The sequence below is a fragment of the Sarcophilus harrisii genome, chromosome 4, assembly GCF_902635505.1.
Source record: "Sarcophilus harrisii chromosome 4, mSarHar1.11, whole genome shotgun sequence".
NCBI classification, from domain to species: Eukaryota; Metazoa; Chordata; class Mammalia; order Dasyuromorphia; family Dasyuridae; genus Sarcophilus; species Sarcophilus harrisii.
Window position 1 is genome coordinate 28,168,492 of NC_045429.1, and position 23,657 is coordinate 28,192,148.

At 41.1% G+C, this 23,657-nt stretch overlaps 1 protein-coding gene across 2 annotated transcripts in view; it reads right to left on the reverse strand.

The window, feature by feature from the left end:
• LOC100924766 (cytochrome P450 4A11-like) overlaps positions 1 to 19,897 on the reverse strand; it is a 42,409-nt gene extending 22,512 nt beyond the window's left edge. For both annotated transcript variants that reach the window (XR_002770347.2, XM_003770450.3), the window contains exons 1-4: positions 19,618 to 19,897; positions 12,107 to 12,248; positions 9,108 to 9,152; positions 8,529 to 8,656 (exon numbers count right to left, since the gene is read on the reverse strand). Coding sequence is in view for 1 of the 2 variants with exons in the window: in XM_003770450.3 (XP_003770498.1) it covers positions 8,529 to 8,656; positions 9,108 to 9,152; positions 12,107 to 12,248; positions 19,618 to 19,809 (507 nt within the window). In the remaining variant the exon portion in view is untranslated. The remainder of the gene's footprint in view (positions 1 to 8,528; positions 8,657 to 9,107; positions 9,153 to 12,106; positions 12,249 to 19,617) is intronic.
• Between the last annotated feature and the right edge of the window lie 3,760 nt (positions 19,898 to 23,657).

Below are 23,657 nucleotides of genomic sequence, written 5' to 3' on the forward strand. Positions count from 1 at the left end.
CTGAAACTCTATTTCTTCTTCTTCATATGGCCCCAATCTCCCAGAATGATGTGAAGATCAAATGAGACCCTATGGGTAAAACATTGACTTGTAGGAGCCCAGAAATGTCAGTGAGTCTTGTTCTATTAAACTTCAGACTGCTGAGTTCAATTGTAAACCTTTAGATAGAATCACAATGACTGTATGGGATCCCATAAACTTTCTGGCCCAAACCATGAGAAGGACTTCAGAGAAAGTCTACTGTACTGTATTGCTGATTAGTGATCATGCAGCCTCTATTTGGAAACTTCCATTGAGAAAGACTCCATCAATCTCTCTACTCTGGGCCAGCTTTGATTATTGGAAAGTTCTTCCTGTCATCCAGACTAAATCTGCTCTTTGCAGATTCTTCTCATTGACCCTGATTCTTGTCTCTGGAATCAAGCAGAACAAGGCTAATCCTTCTTTCACATAACAATCTTCCAGATACTTAAAGGCAGCTCTCCTGCCCTCCCCCACGCCGAATCATTTCTACAGGCTCAACATTTGTGTTCCTTCAACTTAGCCTTCTAACAGGCTTTCCAGTTTCTTAACCACTTCTAAGAGTGTCTGTCTAAAATGGAACCCTATGTTCCTGACATGTTCTTCCCCAAATAGAGGATTGCAAGGCTATGACTTATTGATTTAAATTGAACCTTCTGTCTGTTGAAATATTCATGAAAACTCCTATCACAATGCCTGGCACAAGATGATTACTCTCTTTCATTCCTGAAAAGGAACAAAAGTACAACATGTTCAACTGTGACTAATCAGACCAATACAAGTTTGGAATGCTCTACCATAGATCAGGCACAAGTAGTCCATTTGAGTCTTTGCAGTAAAGATGTCTCTGAATGTGCACATCTCACATTTCTTTTGAGTACTTCAATTCTGTTTTTATCATAGAGCACAGAGCCTTCTTTGATGCCAGACATGCCATGCTGAGAAGTTCTTTGCCAATGTCTCTCATGTCATGCAATCGAATCCAGAGTTCTTCAGGGAGACCTTAAGAGTATCCTCATATTGCTTCTTCTGGCCTCCATGCAAGTGTTTTCTGTGTGAGTTCTCTGTAAAATAGTCTTTTAGGCAAATATACATTTGGTCAACAACATAGCCAGCTCATTAGAGTTGTACTCTCTGCAATAAAGTATTAATGTTTGGCAGTTTAATTTAAGAAAGGACTCAGTGTCCTGCCAGATGATCTTTAGAATCTTCCAAAGATAATTCAGATGGAAGAAATTCAGTTTCCTGGCATGGCACTACTATGTTGTTCAGATTTCACAAGTATATAATAATGAGGTTGGCACAATGGCTCCGTAAACTTTAACTCATTTTGTAGGCAGTCTCTTTCTCACACTTTTCAAGAAGTCATGCATTAGCTATCCTTCCACTTTAGTTTTGGTTTATAGTCTTTTCAGGTTAAATTATTTAACCATCAGTGTAGAAGTTAATCTTAAAATCAATTTCATCCTCATTGATAGCATCTGACAACATTGGTAAAACATCATGTTAAAAAACATGGAAGCAAACATACAACACTGCTTCACTCCATCGGTGATCAGGAAAGCATAAGAACATCATCCATTATCCAGGATCCATGCAAACACACTAACCTAAAACAGACATGCAATAGTGGTGGACTTCTGTGGGAAATCAAATTTTCCCATACGTTTTCACATGCCTGACAATATCAAAGATCAACAAACATTGTGTACAAGCCTCTGTTCTGTGCCTGGCATTTCTCTTGGAGTGTAGGGCTTTATATCAACACACCTCAGCCCTTTCTAAAGTCATATTGGCTCTCAAATAGAAGATCATCTTTCCAAGGCCATCTTCATTAATCTTGATCTGGCCACTGAACACAAATGGATCTGGAGGAGAAAGGGAGGCTGGTGACCTTACATAAACCATTCTCACTTAAATCCAAGTCACTTGAGTGTCATGGCATCACCTTCCTAATGTCATGATCCTCTTTGAAAACAAAGGACAAGCTACGCCCAGAGAAAGAACTCTGGGAGATGACTAAAAACCATTACACTGAATTCCCAATCCCTATATTTATGCCCACCTCCATTTTTGATTTCCTTCACAAGCTAATTGGACAATATTTCAGAGTCTGATTCTTTTTGTATAGCAAAATAACAGTTTGCTCATGTATACTTATTGTTATCTAATTTATATTTTAATATATTTAACATCTACTGGTCATCCTGCCATCTGGGGGAGGGGGTGGGGGGTAAGAGGTGAAAAATTGGAACAAGAGGTTTAGCAATTGTTAATGCTGTAAAATTACCCATACATATAACCTGTAAATAAAAGGCTATTAAATAAAAAAGAAAAGAAAACAAAGGACAACAACAGCAACAAATAGTATAAAACTGACTTTCATTTGCCTTCTTACTGAACCAAGAATCGTGCATCTATGTAAACTTTGCTTGTACTTTGCTTTTGATAAAAGTAAAATGCTGCCTCCTTAGAGACAAATAAAACATCCTGATAGTAAACTCTGTGGAGTTCTTGTTTTTCATTTAACAGCTTTCTGAATTTCCCCATTATTTTCAACAGACCAGTCTTGATGCTTTGTAAAAGCATCTCTGTAAAAGCATTGACAGCTGCTCATTCATTTTCTTTGGAGCTATATACCAAAATCTCTGAAAACTGCTCACTCATTTTCTCCTCCAATGTTGGCAACCATGTGTTGGCTGATCTTTATCTTCAAGTTAGTAACAAGCTTCTCCCTGGAAAAAATGATCTAATCTGTTGTCTTCTGGTGGTCACCTTTCCTTGAGACCAGTGCTTTATTTGAATGTGAATATTTAGCTTGAAGAAGATAAATCTATGATCAGTCCAGCACTCTGCACCACACATTAACTTTTCATTCTCACACCCTATCTTTCTCTTCTTTTCACAAGGACATAAATTTATAAAGTGCCAATACTATGAGAGTAAAATCAAGAAGTTTTATTGAATTTAAGCAAATGGAAGTGTTGGTGATGGGAAGGTCATGAGATGCACATATCTTCAATAGTAAGCGACCCTGGATGTTGCTGTTTCTGACTCCATTGTTTCCAAGAATTCTCTACCATGCCTGGTTGGGTGTGGCTATTTTTCCACTGAAGTCACTTAGAATCATAAAGTACTTTCAGCACTTTGATGATAAAGATCTCCAGTGTTTTATGAAATTTTTCTTTGGTGTCATTAGAGTTCATTATGGTGGGAGTATATGCACTGATGATGGTGAAAGGCACTTTTCTGCAAGTAGCAATTGCATTGTTATGAGCCTGTCATTCGATCTGTTGCTAAGCATAGAAGCTTATTGGTTAAATTAGTTTGATTGCAAAACTTTTGCCAGCTTCACAGCAAACATTTGCTGTGGATACTCTAACAAAACGTATTCAACTCCAACTTCGGTAAGCTGGTCATCATTTGCCAGTCTTGTTTCACTCATGGCTACTATTTGGATATAAGACTTGCTGAATTCTCTCACAAGATTTTGTGTGGTCCGTAAGTGCACACATTCCATATACCAGTAGTTAGTGAAACCATCTTTGCAAATTGTCATATATTTTTTGATGTGTTTGGTGTTTGGTGTTTCAATTGCAGGTGGAATCCCAAGTAGGTCAGGATTAGGTGAAGCAGTCTATTTTAGGGCAGCTTTTTTAGCTCCTTCCTCATGCCAGGAGGTGAATGGCACAATACTTCAAAAAGACTGCCCAGACACCCAGGGGCTACCAAATCCAATTGCTGCTTTATTTCAGTAAGCAAGACAACCCTATGTCCTGGGCCACCTGTGTGCAAGGTTGTGACTAGAGCTCCCAGTGTAGCTGCAACCGCTGCTTTGTCACTTGCTGTCCCCACAGAACTTTGAGGTGATGTATTTTGATTCATGCATAAATTGGACTTAAATGATGCAGAGTTGCAAGAAATCGTCAGCCTCATTCACTCTTCCAAAGTCACCAAAGTCCAGTGGCTGGACAAAAGTCAAAATGACTGGCAATGGTCCAGGATGCAGTGGATGACATTGTCATCTTTGATATCTTTGATATCTGACCAAGCTCTAAGAATTCCACAGCACCTGCTTCAGCTGCCTTCATGGCATTGAGACAAAATTGTTGTCATCTTCCCATCCCACCAAGGGAAATCTTCAGTGCTTGGGGTAGACACCCTTCTAACTCACAATGGGCTTGAAACCCCCAGCTACCCTCAACCTGGTTTAGACTGTCTACCAAAATGGTTTACCAGAATATGGCCACTGAACATAATATAACTTCTTGGAGCCACAGGTGAGAGTTGGGTATGTCATGTAGAAATCTGGAAAAGCAGCCCTGGAAAGATCTCGGCAGTCTTCACACCAAAGGATCTTCCCTAGATGCACCCTATACCACAACTGATCATTGTGACATACCTTCTAGTTTCCTCACTACTCGTGCTAATGTCCTCTCGAATGCTCTTCAGCTCTCCAATGTCCTTCTCAAAATGTGACATCTAGAATAATATGTTTCTGATATGTTCTGGCCCAGGCAAAGAATATTAAGTCTATGACCTGTTGATTTATTTTGAACTTTCTGTCCATTGAGACAGCATTTATGGAAGCTCTTATCACAATGCCTAGCATGTAATAGGCAATTAACAAATATTTCTTTCCTTTCTTCCACTGCAAAGGCTGCAAGGTTGTCTAGTTTCCTTTCCCTTTCTATGTTCATGTAGTTATATACAGTAAATAGCTCATTGGTCTTCCTTCCCCTAATCTCTCTCTTCTCTAATTCATATTTCACAGAGCTACCAAATGGATATTCCTAATCTATAACTCTATATAGTTAACTTGATAATTCTAATCAATAAACTTTTCAGAGACACCTGCTTGTTTTTAGGAGAAAATATCAACTCCTCTAGCACTGAAACCCTTCACAATCTAAAGCCCCGCCTTCTTTCCAATCTGGATTATGTATTGTTCCCCATCCTGGTCTCTATATTCTGTCCAAACAGAGCTACTTGATGCTCTCTGTATATGATGTTCCATCTCCTACCTTGGCACAGGTCATCCTCTATCCCTGGAATGCCCTCCTCCCCAATGCCATCTCTCAGTATCTCTTATTCCATTCAAGCTCAGCTCAAGTACCTCCAATTTTTAGTCTCATCATGACCAAAATCATTCTGTATTAATTTTGTATGAATCCTATAATTTTCTTTCAACTGATATGTTATACCCCTAGTTACAGTAGAATGTAAACTCCTCGAGAATAGGTACTCACTTTTATATTTGTATCTCCCGTACCCAGCACTGTGCACAGGACACATGTACATATGTTTCAAGATCTTTTTACATTTTTGATTCTCCTCCAACATATGTCAGCCAATTCGTCAATAAACATTCATTGCCCATTGGAACTGTGCTGGAGACACAAAGAAAGATAAAAATCTCTGCTCTATCTAATAAGGGAGACAACATGCAAACAGACATGGATCGATGAGGTGTAGACAGGATAAACAAGAGCTAATCTCAGAGAGAAGATACTAATAGAGATCTGGAAAGGATTCCTCTAGAAGGTAGGATTTTAACAAGGAATTGAAGGAAACCAAGGAAGCCAGGAGTTGACGCTAAAGAGAAAAAAAGTTCCAGGCAAGGAACACAGACAGGGAAAATACCCAGTCAAGACAAGTCTTGTTCAAGGCAGAGAAAAGAAGTATCACTGGCCCAAAGAATGGGTGTAGAGGCCAATATTGAATAAATTCATGTACGGAAAGGTTTTACTTGAGGCTCTCTGTAAGGGTGCTCAGTTCAAAACATTGGCTCACCATCTCCCATAACAATGAATGAAAGACATTCTCAAGATAAATTTAGGATAATCTTGGTGGAAAATGCATGTAATAGGAACAAGGCCTCACAAACTACACAATTTTGGGCTCTGTTATGAAAAGTACATTGTTACTGCTAGTTATAAATCTCTTACAATAAGCACATTGTTACTGCTAGTTACTGTTTAAAGTTAATGTCAAAATGAAAGGCCGAAGGATGGGATATATATTAACCCTGGAACGTACATGGTGCCATCTGAGACATCTGATGTTAACGCAACACTAGCATAAAGAATATATATAAACTCTGGCTCTCAGATCGATAAATGGACTGCTTTGACAAAATCCTGCCTCGTCCCTGTGCTTCATTTCCACACTCATCCTATTCGTTGGAGCTGGCCTCCAACTATGAGGGATAGAAAAAAGAAAAAGTGGAAAGAGCAGGTTAAGGGCTTTGAATGCCAAACAGTACTTTTTGTTTGATCCTGGAGGTTCTGGAGAGGCAGAATTCAGAGAAATACTCCCTAGTAGAGGTCTCTTTTCAGGTGGACATTGATGAACCATTTATGACATTTCTTAGAGTCAATTCTTTCCACCAGTGGCTAATTTATTTAGTGTATTATCTAGTTCACATCTTTCTACCCTTTCTAATTAATGAATAAGCAGTTATTAGTCTTGATGAGGTCCTACTCGGTGCAATTGGCAGAGAATGAGCTAACAGAGTTCTGGTCCATGGTAGGATTTGACAAAAGCTAGATAATGAGGAACAAAGTTCTTGACAAGCTGATTTGTTCAGACCAGCAATAATAAAAATGCCAACTCATCCATCCATCCTTTGGTCATGCCATATTTGGAAGTGAATTGGTGGGGAAAGTGCTCTCTAGAAACTTAGGGAGAGAGGGTGCAGGGGAGACTGTGTCCCTAGATATGTTTGTGCTCCTATGTTTGCTGTATCTTCAAAGTAAATATTCTTTTGTACATGCTAATTGATGTTAATGGTTAGTTGGAACTGGTGCTAATCACTGGTAGTTAACCTTAGATAGAAAATACATCAGAATGGGACTGATAACATAAGAGAAAATCCCCCTACCCCATCAAAGGAAGCCCTAGAATCTTCAGGGGAGGTCTGTCTTTCCTTTCTGGGGAAGAATGAGTCCAGAACCATCAAGACATGAATACAAAATAGTTAACTATGAAGGGCTCTCTAGATGAGGCAGATGAGAATGAGAATGGCTGCATGTAGGAGGTACTTGATCTTAAGAAAAGGATTTTTTCCTATCAGCTAGGTGGCACAGGGGATAAAGCACCAGCCCTGAAGTCAGAAGGACCTGAGTTCAAATCTGACCTCAAACACTTAACACTTCCTAGCTATGTGACCCTGGGAAAGTCACTTAACCCCAATTGCCTCAAAGAAAAGAAAAGGGTTCTTTGAGGTAGACATAAAGAGGGGTGCATTCCAGGTATGGGGGAAGGGGTGAGATATAACAGGGCACAGAAAAGGAGATGGAGCATAGCAGATGAGTATACAGAGAAAGCTAATTTGAGTGATCATTGAATATTGGAGAGGGAATAATATAAAATGAGGGTGAAAAGAGACTTCCTCAAATGCTTTGCTTAAATCAAAGGAGACCATTTCCACAACATTGCCTTGATCCAGCAGTCTAGTCACTGAGAAGTCAGGGAGTCTTAGAGGCAAGATGACCTGAGTCAGACACTTACTAGCTATGTGATATGTGGCTAGTCACTTCACTCTGTTTGCCTCAGTTTCTTCATCTGTAAAGTGAAGATTATAATAGTTTTTCAAGGTTATAGTGAGGATCAAATGAGATTTATTTATATAGCACTTTAGCATAGTACCTGGCACATAGTAGGTGCTTAATAAATGCTTATTCCCTTCTCTTTGTTTATCCTTGTTCTCCAGTTTTCCAAAAGCAAATGAGACTCTCCTGGTCAAATACAAGGAGATCATCTCTCTACTATGGACATTGCCAGTGAGGAGAGAACAGAACAAGAGCGAGGAAGTCTAGGCACCCCACCATGAGGACTCTGTCTCTCTACGTCTGAAAATGTGTCTAAAATTGTGTCCATATCCTGTCTTTGTGTGTCAGTGAGTATGGGTATATGTGTGTCCAAGAGCATGTATGTGCGTCTTGTGTATATTATATTGCTTGTAATTTACTTTTTTTTTTTTTTTTTTTTTGGCTGAGTCAATTAGGGTTAAGTGACTTGTCCAGGGTCACACAACCAGGAAGTGTTAAATGTCTGAGGCCACATTTGAACTCAGGTCCTCCTGACTTCAGGGCTAGTGCTCTATCCATATATTGTTTGTAATTGAGCAATTAGATGACACAGTGCATGGACTGCTGGGTCTGGGTCAAGAGGACCTGAGTTCAAATCCAGACTTAGACACTTACCAGCTGTGAGAACCTGGATAAGTCATGTAATCTCTGTTTGCTTAGTTTTCTCTCCACAAAATGGAAAGAGCAATACCACCCACCTTCCAATGTTGTTGTGAGGATGCAAATGACATATTTACAAAGTGTTTTGCAAACCTTTAAGAACTGGGTAAATGCCAGCTTTTATTCTGTATGTCTGTGAATCTGGGTATGGATATACAAGTGTGTGCTTATGTGCATGTGTGTACATCTGAGTGCCTGAGTGTATCATGAGAGTGAACACATATGTCCGTGTGTGCACACCAAGGGGAGACTCACCAGCATTACTCGGACAGAGTCAGCCATCAGTGCCACGTAAGGCTTCAAGATGTCACTGTGGAAGGCGGGGGTCAGCAGCCGCCGGTGCTGGTGCCATTCTGAGCCATTGAGGACCAGCAGCCCTTTCCCTGAACCCCCAGAGATAGACAGAGTTAGGAGGGCAGAAAGAGGCATGGAGGGCCCCAGACCTGGATCTGTGGGATGGAAAGCCTGTCTGGGGAGGGGAGATTCCTTTGCTGGACCAAGTTTTTGAGAAGCAGGTTGTAGAATAGACATCAGTTATTACTTATCTTACCCTTGGACATATAAGTCAAGGGAAAGTGGATCAATGTGCCCTTGTGACCTCCTAAAGAGGGAGTTGGCCATGCCCACGGGGGCTCTGTGTCCCTAAATAAATAGGGGCCAAGGTCACAGGATGGAGTAGGAGAGTGCTCTCACTGCCAAGAGTTCAGCGGTCAGCCTTAGCTAGCTGCTCTGAGAGGGTCAGTTTCCCAGAAGCCTCCTCAGTGCATCAGGCCACCTTCATTCCTTCCCTCAGCCTGCACTTCCGCAGTTTCTAGAGTGCCCAGAAACACGTACCGATCCAAGGGGTGAGAAATCTGTAGATCGCATGAGCCTTTGGGTCTGAAATGGGAGCCGAGAGAGAGCCGGTTACCTAAAGAGATCAGGGAGATCTCTCATCCCCTTCAGCCTGCATCCTACACACACACTCACACACACACACACACACACACACACACACACACACATTCACATCCCACATCCCCATGTACACTCATATTCACACGCACATATACAACATACTCACACATACCATAACCATCTTGTATATACACTCATAAACACACTCACAAATGTATACACATGCAACATACCCACACACTCACACACAAGAGGCAAATGAGGTTCCATCAGGAGGACAAGGATACATCTTAACGGGAAGATCTGAAGGAACACAAAGGTAGTCAGAGATGGGAAGAGCTTGAGGCCATCTAATGCAAACCCCCTAATTTGATAGAGAAGGAAATTGAGGCCCAGAGAGAGAGGAGGGAGCTTGACCCAGATTAGATGAATAGGCTAGGAGCAGAGCAAGGATGCAGCCTCATTTGGAGTAATCACTGCCCTCTCCCCCCAGCCTCCTTTGCCTCTGCACTTGGTGTCCAGACTGAGCCAGGAGAAAAAATGTTCCCCCAGTCTGCCATCCAGTTCCTCCCAACCTGAGCCGCTGGTCCCAAGTCTGCAGCCCAACCCCTAGCCTGAGCCCCACTGGGGTCTGGGTCTGTAACCCAGCCCCTCTAATTCCATTCTAATCCCTCCCTCAGCAATGATCTGGGCCCTGGCCGTGAGGAGGGAGCTGGTTCATACATGTCTGTGGGACTAGGAGGCTCTGAGAGGCTGAAGCCAAGCTCCTTAATGCTCTTTTCTGCTGTCTCCTCCTGAGAAAGCCTGGTGAGGTGACAAGGGGGTGAGAGGTTAGAAGGAGAGCGTGTTGGGTCCTATCCCTATGATCCAGAAAAGCTCTCAGCCCTTGAGCTTTTTGGCCTTGCCCAGGCAGGAGATATAAAGAGACTGTGGCAGGATAGCTCAAGGTCATTGATCTGGAGCTGGAAGGAAATTTGCCTGATTGTCTCATTCAGTCCCCTGCCTTCAGGAAGAAAATGGGTGACTATTCCCATTTTATAGATTGAGCCAGTCAAGCCCAGAATCATTCCTTGAAAAGCCGGCCCCACCTCGTGACCCATACCCCACAAGATTATCATGAGGATTAAATAAGACCCTTGGGTGAAGCATTAATCTGGAAGAGCCCTAGAAACATCAGTGAGCCTTAGTCTAGTAGATGCAAGGTTGGTGAGCAGGTAATCCTTCAGCTCAAGTCCTAGTTTGAGCTGGGAGGTATCCCCAAATTTTCTGGTCCAAATCATGGAAAGACTCCAGAGGGAATTTCCCTTCCCATACCACAGATGAGTGTGATCTGGTCCCTGTTCAGAGACCCAAAGTCCCATCAGCCCCTGAGGCAGCCCTCTTCGCTCTGGGCAGCATTGATTGGGGAAGTGTTCTTCCTGCCTCCAAGAATAAATCTTCCTCCTTGAAGCTTCTCCTCTTTACTCCTGAACCAAGCAGCAAGACCAATCACTCATCCCCATGACAGTTATCTGGATCCTAGAAAATTGCTGGCATGTCTCCCCTTACTTCCCACTCCTCCCAGCAGCACCTTCTCTCCTCTAGCTCCCTAATCATCCCTTGGTCCCTCAGCCTCTCCCCTTGTGACATGGACTCACACCCCCTCACCAGTCTGCTTTCCCTCCCCAGCTTGACAATGTCCTTCTTAGACCGTAGTGCCCAGAACTGACTACAATCCTCCAGATGAGACCAGTGAGGACAAAGGTCAGCGTGTGTTTGCTTGATCCTGGAAGTTCTTAAAGAACTTGTGGCCCAACAACTCAGCAGCTTTTAGGGCGGCTACTTTTGTCACACAAGCTTGTGGCCCTCTAAAAATCCCAAATCTTTTTCTGAGAAGCTGGACTGTGATTCACAAAGTATCAGTGATCCCAGACAGACCTGTTTGGGCTGCCCAGTGCATATCAGCTTCTGAATAATCACAATATGCCTAGGGACTCCCTGCCATTGCTCTATACCTGATCCCCCAGGGAGAGTCTTGGGACCCCTGTCTCCAGGATACATACTCAAAGACAGTTGGCACAAACTCGGGAAAGACTGGCTTGGGAACAAAAGTCAGGAAACCTGGGCTGGAACCTGGGGTCTGCCCTTTAATAATGGTGACCTTAGCAAACCTCTTCTTTCTGGCCCTATTTCCTTCTCTGTAAATTGAGACAGCTCAGACCTGTTAAGTGTCACCTAGCCAAGTCAGGAAGCTATAAGTTCATTTTTGGCTTCAGATACTCCCAACCATGTGACCCTGGCAAGCCATCTAATCTCTATTTCAGTCTCCTCATTTGTAAGATGGGCATAATAATAGCAGGCATCTCCCAGGGCTATGAAGATCCAATGGAATTGTCTATGTCAAGTGCTTTGTAAATGCATTACTGCTATTACTATTAAATGGTGCTAATCTAAATGGTTATCTTCTTCCAAATCCTGTGTTCTTAGAAATATTGGTCTCAGCTTCACAACAGAAAGGAAAAAAATCAGTTGAGAAAAAAAAAGCTTTAAAATCTTGGCCTGAGGCTATGGGAAATTCCCCTCCCCTTGCCTCCATTCTTGGGGCCCAAAAGAAAGCAGGGCAGTAAACAGTCACATGCCAGTACAATCCATCAGATGCCCTGAATCTCTAATCCCCAACACCAGCGGTACTGAACAGATGGGCACAGAAGCATCTCCACTCCTGATTGACATGAAGGACAGGTCTGGCTGCTCCCTGGTATCTCCTTTGGACCACAGCTTGTGCCAACCTGGTGCCTGACCCGTAGACTTTTTGTGGAATCATTAACAGATAGATTGGTCCAGTTGATGGCCGTCCCATCCTCCACCCTATCATCTAAGTCTTTGGCTGAATGGTTGACTAATCATTGGTTAAAGGTGCACCTTATAGCCTCAAAGCCACTGAAGACTATTCTTACCTCTCTTGCTCAATATCACCTTAATGTATTCAGGGTCGTAGACTTGGAGAAATGTCATGAAGCCTGAGAACCACCGGGGAAAAGCACATGGGAATTTCTCTGCCAGAGAATTCATTTTGTGTAGCTCCTCTTCCACTGGAAACTGCAACCAAGAGACAAACAAACAAATGGAGAAGGAGGAGATAAGGCCTGAGAGGAGAAGGGGGACAAAGTGGGGTTTGGCTCCAGACTCAGGAGTCCTTTGGAATAGCACTGACTGAGGGGGGAGCCCCTGACCTTGGCTTGCATCTAGCTACATAATGTGCTAAAACTACATTCTAGATTCTTCATATTTGACCCTGGCCCTGAAAGAAACACAAACTACTCAAGAAGGTTAGTGGCAAAACCATCAACTCATGAGACATGGAACCTTTGTGCAAAAAATCTTGGTATTAAAAAAATATGATAAAAAATATTTTTGGTAACTTCTTTTCCTTGCTCTATCCTGATTCAGAAGCCAATGGAGCAGCAGACTAGCTGTGAAACTTCGAAGGCAACTGCAGAAGGCAAATAGTGAGCCCCTGAACCCCAGAAAAACAAGCAGGACTTGTTCAGGCCTATCCAGTGCAGGAAATAAATATACAACACTGACCCTAGGTCAGTGTAAAATCCTTGCCACCCTGTAGAGGAAGCTCAGGACAATCTCCCCTTTGCCCCAGGAGCAGACTTTTAAAATGAACCAAAAAAAAGCAAAAAGAGCTCTAACCACATAGAGCTTCTATGGAGACAGGGATGAACAAAATACAAATCCAGAAGAGAACACTAAAGGCAAAATGCCTCCAGAAGAAGCCTCAAAAGGAGCTATGAGTTGGTCTCCAAATCAAAAGGCTCTCTTGACAGAATTCAAAAAGGTTCTTAAAAGAACTAAAAATGGGGAAAGGAAATAAAAGCTTTGCAGGAGAGTTTGGAAAAGAAAACAACTCCTTAAAAATATAGATTTGATGAAAAGTATTTAAGAAAACAACTCCTTGAAAAACAGCGTTGGCGAAATGGAAAAAGAGAACAACTCCCTAAAAAATAAAATTGGTAAAATAGAAAAATCAATGAACAAAACAACTCATTTAAAAGTTCAATTGGCCAAATGCAAAAAGAGGTTTAAAAAGCTAACTGAAGAAAATAATTCACTAAAAATTAGAATTGAATAAATGGAAGTGAATGACTCAATGAAGAATCAAGAATCAGTCAAACAAAACAAAAAGAAAAGAAAATGTAAAATACCTCACTGGAAAAATAACTGACCTGGAAAAATGATGCAGGAGAAACAATCTAAAAATTATTGGAGTGCCTGAAAATCATCATTTAAAAAAAAAAAGAGCCTAGACTACATTTTTCAAAAAATCATCAAGAAAAACTGCTGTGATGTCCTAGAACCAGAAGATAAAATAACCATTGAAAGAATCCACTGATCACCTCCTGAAAGAGACCCCAAAATGAAAATTACAAGCAATATCATAGCTAAATTCCAGAATTATTGGGGCAGCTACTTGGTGTAGTGGATAGAGCACCAACCCTGAAGTCAGGAGGACCTGAGTTCAAATCTAGCCTCAAACACTTTTAACACTTTCTAGCTGTGTGATCCAATAGCCTTAGCAAAAAAAAATCCAAAATTATCAGATTAAGGAGAAAATACTGCAGTCAGAAAGAAACAATTCAAATATCAAAGAGTCACAATCAGGATTACCCAGGACCTAGCAGCTTCCACTTTAAAGGATTGAAGGTCCTGGAATGAAAAGATGGACATTCAGTGAAATAGGGGATTTTCAATTATTTTTGATTAAAAGAACAGAGCTGAACATAAAATTTGATCTTCAAATACAGAAGTCAATAGAAGGATAAGAAGCAAAAAAAGGGGAAGGAAGAAAACTATTTTTTTAAAGGTTAAAATGTTTATATCCCTACATGGAAAGATGATATGTGTAACTCTTGAAAACTGTATCTTTATGAGGGTATCTAAGAGGATATAGGTATAATCTGACTTTTTTGTGATGATATAAAAAAGAAACTTGGGGTGGAAAAGGGATTGTACTGAAGAAGAGGAAAAGGGAGCCAAAATGGGGTAAATAACACCACATGAGGAGGCAAAAAAAGACCTATTACAGATGAGAGAAAGAAGAAGGTGGAATAAGCATTGTTTGAACCTTAATCTCATTGGATTTGTCTCAAAGAGGGAATATCATACATATTTAGTTTGGTATTAACACTTGCCTCGCCCTATAGGGAAATAGGAGGGGAAAGGGGAAAGGAAGGAGGGAGAATAATAGAAGGGAGAACAGAAGTAGAAGAGAAAAGGGATAAAAAAGGGGGTGGGGCTAAAAAAGGGAAGAGCAGATTGCGGGAAGTGGTGGTCATAACCAAAATACTAGGGAGGAGGAAAGGGGGGAAAGGAAAGAGAAAAGTATAACTTGGGGGAAATAGGATGGCAGGATATACAGAGTTAGTAATTTTAACTGTGAGTGTGAATGGGATAAAGTCTCCCATAAAATGGGAGCAAATAGCATACTGGATTAAAAGCCAGAATCCTACAATATGTTGTTTACAAGAAACACATTTGAAACAGAGAGATACATACAGAGTAAATGTGTGCAGAATCTATTATTCTTCAGCTGAAATAAAAAAATTAAAAAAAAAAAAAAAACAGGGATAGCAATCCTGATCTCAGGTCCAGCAAAAACAAAAACAGAGCTAATTAAAAGAGATAAATAAGGAAGGCAATTACTAAGGGTCTTGCTAAAGGCTACCATAGATAATGAAGTAGTAGAATAGGAAACATATATGCACCAAGTGGTACAGCATCCAAATTCCTAGAGAAATCAAGAGAGTTGCAAGAAGAAATAGACAACAAAACCATACTAGTGGGTGATCTCAACCTCACTTTATCAGAACCAGATAAATCAAACCACAAAATAAACAAGAAGTTAAGGAGGTAAATAGAATTTTAGAAAAGTCATGTATTTTTAGATCTTTGGAGAAAATTGAATGGGGACAGAAAGGAATATACTTTTTTCTTGGTGGTACATGGAACCTACACAAAAACTAACCATGTATTAAGGCATAAAAACAATTATATGCAGAAAGGCAGAAATAGTAAATGCATCTTTTTGAGATCATAATGTTATAAAAATTACATGTAATAAAGAGCTGGGGGGATAATAGGCCAAAAATTAATTGGAAACTAAATCATCTAATCCTAAAGAATGAGTGGATAAAACAACACACCATAGAAACAATCGATAATTTCATCCAAGAAAATGACAAGAATGAGATGACATACCAAAATTTATGGGATGCAGCCAAAGCAGTTCTTAGGGAAAATTTTATACCTCTAGATGCTTACTTGAATAAAAAAAGAAAAAAGAGTAGATAAATGAATTGTACAGGCAACTAAAAAAAATCTAGATAAAAAACAAATTTAAAACTTCCAATTAAATAACAAATTTGAAATTCTAAAAACAAAAAGGGAATTTAATAAAATTGAAAGTTAGAAAACTATTGAACTAATAATATGGAATTTAACCTAACATTAGTCATCAGTATGATTTGTCCATTGGGATGGGCATAGTTTCAAAAGTAAGAAGGCAATGTTCCCTGTCAGACTTCATCCAAAGTATTGGGCTCAGCTCTAGTGAGGTATTTGGTGCCTCTAGCTCCTCTTCTCTCGGTACATATTTAACCTTCCACAATCTGACCCATCATTCCATAAAATTAGCGATCTACAAAATTACCAGTGATCTCTTAGTTGCCCAATCGAATGGCTTTTTTTAAATTCTCATCCTTCTTAATCATTCTCTTCTTATTGTTACTCTCACACTTAATATCTCTCTCCCCTTTCTCTCCTGCTCCCTTCTTCCCTCCCTCTCCTCCGTCTCCTCCTACCTCTTTGCCCATTCCTATCTTCTTGACTGGATCTTCATCCAAATCATACCCTCTAATGATAAGTGTTCCTCAGGATTCCATCCTAGGTCTTCTCCAATCTTATTCCCCTCTGCTCCGGATCCTACCACCTCCCCAGATTTCTTGGTCTTTACTTCTCTCCATGAATTCAAAGATGCAATCATGTGCAACTTCTTGCTATTTCTCATGCCCAAAACTCCTTCCTCTGTTTCCATGTCTCTTGGCTGTCCCCCAGACCTAGAATGGAATACTCTCTCTACTCATATTTGCTATAGATTTCTTCTCTTCCTTTGAGACTCACCTCACATCACACTTCTATCACCCTCCATATGCTGGTACCTTTGACTCTGAGATGGCTTCCAGCTACTCTATTTACATTTTGTACACTTGTTTTCTCCCCTATTAGATTGTGAAATCCTCAAAGTCATGTATGATGTGGAGAGGAATAATGTTTGTTGACTAACTCCACCTGTCTTGGATTCTGTGTGCATTTGTGGGAGGGGGCACTCCAGAGATAGGGGGAAAAAGAGTAAAAAACAGACTGACAGAGACAGAGTATCATGAGTCCCATTGTCCTCACCTAGTTCTCTCTCAGTCTACTCTGGGCAATTTGTCATTTGTGAAACCAGACCACTGCTTTCTTGGACAATATGAAGCCTATCTCAGATCTCATTTTGAGGTCAGAATCATGAATCTCAAGCCACCTTATGGCTTTCCCATCATCCTGAAATGACATTCTTAGAGTCTTACTAGTGAAATTGGAGAAACTTTAGAGAATTGAAGCATGTCACGTGGAAAAATAATCAGGTTTGTTCTGTGGGGCTACACAGAGCAATCCTAGAGAACTGAGGAGAGGAAGGTACAGAACTCTGAAAATTGCATAGTAAATTCCCCATCCCCGGGAGAATTTAAGCAGAGGCTGAGTTAGTAACTGAGCACAGGTGCTATTTACATAGGTTATTCATGTTTCATATAAAGGTTGGATATTCCACTGTACTTTTGGGATAAAAGAAATATGAAGGAGATAGTCTTAGAAAAACTTGGGACTATTTACATGAACTGATTCAAAGCAAAGTAAAAAAAAATGGATTAGTACAATAGCAATAACACTGTAAACATAACCAACTTTGAAAGTCTTAGGAACGCTTGTCAACACGATGACCAAGTATAATTCCAGAGGATCCATGATGAGACATACTATACACCTTCTGATGGAGAAGTGCTATCACTTCTCACTCAGGGTACAAATTGAAACTTTTCTTGCATATGGCTAATAAAGGAATTTGTTTTTCTTAACTATGAATGTTTGTAACAGATTTTATTTATTTTTCTCCAGAGAAAGGAGAAGAAGGAAAAGGTAAAAGGGAGAGAAGAATCATCTTTATTTGAAATTCTTTTTTAATTTTAGAAAATAATGACTTCCAAGCTCAAAATTTTATGATTTTAAGTGGCTGGGTAACTAACTTGAGCCTCAATTGTCTTATCTATAAAATAGAAATAATCCATTCCTGCCCTGACAATTTCATGATCAAATGAGATGCCATCTGTTGTTGTTCAGTCCTTTTATTCATGTCCTATTCTCTCTGCCCCTTTTTGAGGTTTTCCTGGCAAAGATACTGGAGTAGTTTGCCAGTTCTTTTTCTAGCTCATTTTACAGATGAGGAAACTGAGAAATAAGGGGTTAAGTTTCTTGCCTGTGGTCACACAGCTAATAAGCTTCTGAGTCTGGATTTGAAGCCATGAAGATGAGGCTTCCTGACTTCAGACCTGGCACTCTATCCTCAGTGCCATTTAGCTGCCCCACCATCTCTAACAGGGCTTTGTAAAACAAGAAGTTTAAGTGTGATATGGATTTGAGTCACTTGAGTAGAATCTTTTTGTATACAGACCAGGAAAGTAAAACCTCTCTGACACCTAGTGTGATTTTAGCATTAAAAGCTGATTTTAGAGAAAAGAATTCTGGATTCTTCTACCATGTACTGGGTGAGTGACCCTGGAAAAATCACTTAATTTCTCAAGGCCCTCAAACAATTTTCTAAATCTAGGAGTTACAAAAAAAGTACCGATCTCTTGTTTGAGGGAAGTCCTTTGTAAGAGCTCTCTGCACTGGTGAATTCATAAGTCTAATGAAAGCTAGAAAAAAAATCTCCTGAGTCCTTTCTTGATGGTCTCAAGTCTCCAACCCGAAGCTAAAACTCCCTGGCACCTTGTTTCCAGATACCCAAGGGTGATTGTCTGGCTATTAGAGTTTATCTGCAGAACATCTCTGAAAATCCCTTTGGCATCAGACAGCCTGGCAATTCTTGGTGTCTTACCTCTTATTGACTCAGGAAAAGAAGCTGCTAATTTGGGATCATTCATGTTCATAGTAGGTTGATAAGATTTCTGTTGCCAGAAACAGATTGGGATCAAGCCCAGGTAGGTAGGAACAGTACAGGAAACTTCCATGATTGGGGAGTGACTTGTGAAATCTCAGGAGTATTTGGCTGGCCCCCAAGCTGAAAAATTCTCCCCCTTAACACTGGAACCTAACCATTCACGACTCAGATTTTTTGGATGAATAATACCTTCTAAAATCTTCCCTTAGAACAAAATAACCCCATCCCCTGAGAGGGGAAGCAGAGTGCCCCCCCAAAAAAAATTTGTTCAACAAACATTTATTAAGCATTAGGGGGAATTTAGTGTTTGGAATTGGGAAGGTCATGGAAAAGGAAGGTAGAAAGCACAAACAAGTTAATACAACCAGTTCTCTTGTGGATCTTAGTGTTCTGATAGAGGAGATAAGACAATTACCCACAAAGCTGTAGCCCAAGGAATGATGAGGTTAGGATCACAAGGGAGGTACAGACAATGAACCTTGAGAATTTGGAGAAGGGAAAGATGACATCACACTAGGAAGATAAGTCTCAGGGGACACAGAACTGGTCTCTTCAACTACTTGGAGGGCTACCATAAAAGGGCCCAGAGGGACAACCAGGACTTTTAATTACAAAGAGTCCTTTTCTAGCTAAAACCTTCTAACAATGAGCTAACAGTGGAAAATAATTACATGGGAGGGAGGGAGCTCTCCATTACTAAAATTATTTGAAGGCCACTTCACTGGCAAACAGATGATCTAGATTCTAATTCTAATTCTATATTTAGTTAGTTATATGACAGGAAAAGTCAGATCCAGTTCCAAAGCCCAGACCAGTAACTGTTCAATAAATGCTTTGACTGATCGATTGACAGAAATGATCTTTGTCCCCATCTGTCAAATGGGGAAGTTGGACTAGATAGCACAAATTTTGAACTGAAAGTGAGCTTGAAAGCCATGGGGTCCAGCCTTCTCTCTTGCCAGGCTATGGTCTCTAAAGGCTTCCAAATGTGTGACTTTAGCCCTATCTATTCTTTCTCTAGACCTGAACTTGGATCATCTAAAGTACCCCTCCCCCTCAGAGTCTGTGGCTAAGACTTCAAGGGAATTTTCAAAGCACTAGTCCCAGCAGCCATAGCTGTGCAGTTACTCCATAACTGAGTAGATGGACAGTCACCTCACACCCAATCACAGGCACACTTCCTCCTCCCGGGACCTCACATACCTCCCAGAAGTGCCCATAGAGCCAATGGGCAGGAGGACCTGGGAAACTCTGGAAATCTCGAACCAGCCTCTGTCTGCACAAGTAGAGCTGGGCCCCCTTCAGTATTAGCAGGATCAGGATCAGCAGGAATGACGTCTGGAGAATCCCAGATATATCACCCTGGAGCCATGCACAGGAGAGCAGAAAGCTCATGGTGTTGACTGCCCCAGTCTCTCTAGGCCAGAATCAGCACATCCTTCTCCCTTCCTCTCCACCCCACCCCCTACTCCCCAATCTTTACACCAAGATCTTTGTAACCCCCATCAATCAACAGATTTGGCCCTAATCCCAGACCAGAGTTCACTGCCTGCACTCACATTCAGGGTACTGGGAAAATCAGGAAAACAGAAAAATCATGCGGGATTTGGATTTAGAGGGAACAACTGGGTTATTTACTGGAGGGAAGAGGGGAAAGGGCTAAGACTTACAGAAGCTTTACAAAACAATTAAGTGGTCCACTAGAGAGAAAGAGTATTAGAGATTTCATTCAGAAGGGGAAAAAATCTGTCCCCTCCTTATAGGGACTTGGAAATGTATGTGCAAAGGATAGACCAGTCTGGGAATAGGGAAGCATAAAGGCACAGATCTAGAGCTGTGAGGAGAAGCCATCTCCAATTACTTTATTTTTCAGATGAGGAAACTGAGGCATACATACAAATATTATCCCTATAATGCTAGGACTCCAAGATGGAGTCACTTAAGTGATGCAAAGACAAAAGGAATTGTACTTTTCCATTGTTCTGACCAATGTTCATCCTTTCAGGTAGCTGATGCTAGAAGCTTCTGATTGGGTCAAACTCTTGACCCACTGCAGTGCTTTCTGAGTAATTTTTATTTCTCTGTTTATGCTTTATTTTTCATTTGATAATGTTTTATTTTTTCCAATTACATGTAAAGATAGTTTCCAACATTCCTATTTTTAAGGTTTTAATTCCAAATTTTTCTCTCTCCCTCTACCCCACCCAAGACAGCGATCTGATACACATGTGATCATGTAAACATCTTCCCACATTACCCTTGTTGTGAAAGAAGGATCAAAATGAAAGAGAAAAACTATGAGAAAGAAAAAACAAAAGAACAAAAAAGTGATAATAGTCTGCTTTGATCTGCATTCAATCTCCATAGTTCTTTATCTGGATGCAGATGGCATTTCCCATCATGAGTCTTTTGGAAATGTCCTGGATTACTATCTAGCTAAGTCTATCACATTTGATCATCACACAATCTTGCTGTTACTGCATGCAATGTTCTCCTGGTTCTGCTCACTTGACTCAGAGGCATTCATGTAAGTCTTTTCTGAAATCCATCTGTTCCTCATTTCTTATAGAATAATAATATTCTATAACATTCATATACCATAGCTTATTCAGCCATTCTCCCACTGATGGGCATCCCCTCAGTTTCCAGTTCCTTGCCACTACTAAAAGGGCTGCCATAAACATTTTTATAATCTCTTTGGGATATAGACCCAGTCTTGACACCTTTGGATTAAAAGGTATACACAGTTGTATAGCTCTTTGAACGTAGCTCCAAATGGCTCTATGAGTTATTTTTCTTCTGTTGCCTTAGTTATCTTAGATCCTTTCCTAATTTGGGGTGTCAATAAAGAATCTCTGCCTGAGTTTCATCCAAACTTGGAATCAATAAATGAACATCTTCCCCAGATCTGGTTTTAATTAGAAATGCCCCCTCACAACTGGCACTAATTACCCATCCTTAAGCCCATTCTTAGGATGTTTAATTTTATTTGAACCCCAACTTTAAGCATGTTCTTTCCACAACACATCACTCTCAACTTCAGGCCTGTAGGGGATGGACTTTTAGCTTCACACTGCTGACTTATACTGGCTGTGCCAGGCTCTAAAACCCCCAGTTTATGACCAAAGAAGAACTAGAGATCACTATTGACCACAAAATAGAAAATTTTTTATTATATCAAATTGAAAAGTTTTTGTACAAGCAAAATTAATGCAGGCAAGATTAGAAGGGAAACAATAAACTGGGAAAACATTTTTACAGTCAAAGGTTCTGATAGAGGTCTCATTTCCAAAATATATAGAGAATTGACTCTAATTTATAAGAAATCAAGCCATTCTCCAATTGATAAATGGTCAAAGGTTATGAACAGACAATTCTCAGACGAAGAAATTAAAACTATTTCTATCCATATGAAAATATGCTCCAAATCATTATTAATCAGAGAAATGCAAATTAAGACAACACTGAGATACCACTACACACCCGTCAGATTGGCTAGAATGACAGGGAAAGATAACGCGGAATGTTGGAAGGGATGTGGGAAAACAGTGTGATGTGTGAGACATTGTTGGTGGAGTTGTGGACACATCCAGCCATTCTGGAGAGCAATTTGGAATTATGCTCAAAAAGTTATCAAACTGTGCACACCCTTTGATCCAGCAGTGTTTCTACTGGACTTATACCCCAAAGAGATACTAAAGAAGGGAAAGGGACCTGTATGTGCCAAAAGGTTTGTGGCAGCCCTGTTTGTAGTGGCTAGAAGCTGGAAAATGAATGGAGAATTCAATTGGAGAATGGTTGAGTAAATTGTGGCATATGAATGTTATGGAATATTATTGTTCTGTAAGAAGTGACCAGCAGGATGAATACAGAGAGGATTGGTGAACTTACATGAACTGATGCTGAGTGAAATGAGCAGAACCAGGAGATCATTATATACCTCAACAACGATATTGCATGAGGATGTGTTCTGATGGAAGTGGATTTCTTCGACAAAGAGAAGATATAACTTTGTTTCAATTGATCAAGGATGGACAGAAGCAGCTACAGCCAAAGAAAGAATCCACTAGCAAATGAATGTAAACTGCTTGCATTTTTGTTCTTCTTCCCGGGTTATTTATACCTTCTAAATCCAATTCTCCCTGAGCAACAAGAGAACTGTTCAGCTCTGTACACATATATTGTATCCAAGATCTACTGTAACCTATTTAACATGTATAGAACTGCTTGCCATCTGGGGGAGGGGGTGGAGGGAGAGGGGAAAAATCGGAACAGAAGTGAGTGCAAGGGATAATGTTGTAAAAAAATTACCCTGGCATGGGTTCTGTCAATAAAAAGTTATTTAAAAAAGAAAACAAGGAATACCAAGAGGAGCAGCAAGTTTTTTTTAAGGTTAGGTTATTCTTGCATATTCAATTCTTGAAAAAGTCAAAGATGCTACTTTCTTTCCTAGAGTTTTGCTCATCCTATCTTTAATGACGGTTTCCAGGATTTTACCCAGAATTGAAGATGGCAATGGAATAGCAGAGTGAAGGACCAACAGAAAATTTTGAGGTATACAGATTTGATAGGATGCTTTCTGAAATCTCTCTCTGAAATTGTGGGATTTCATAAATGATGGGATGAGCTGGTAAATATTTAATAATTCAACCAGCTCTATGAAAATGAAACTGTACTAGATAGATAGATGATAGATAGATAGGTAGGTAGGTAAGTAGGTAGATATAGATAGGTAGTAGATATTGCCTCCACAAAGAAAATATCTATACCTAGCTCTGAGCTAGACACCGCGCGGGGGATCGGCTCCTCCCGAGGGACTGGTCCTAGACAGACACCGTCCGGGGGACCGGCTCCGAGGTAGGGACCAGCAACGGGCCGGGGATCGACTCCACCGGGGGTCCGGTTCCGAGGTAGGGACCAGCACCGGGCCGGGGATCGGATCCACCCGGGGGACCGACTCCGAGTTGGGGACCAGCACCGGGCCGGGGATCGGCTCCTCCCGAGGGACTGGTCCTAGACAGACACCGCCCGGGGGACCGGCTCCGAGGTAGGGACCAGCACCGGGCCGGGGATCGGCTCCACTCGGGGGTCCGGTTCCGAGGTAGGGACCAGCACCGGACCGGGGATCGGATCCACCCGGGGGACCGGCTTGAGTGACACCGGCGGGATCGGCTCTTGAGGATGGCTCCTGAAAACACCGCCGGGGGCGGCTCAGGTGGGACCAGCACCGGGGCGGATCAGCT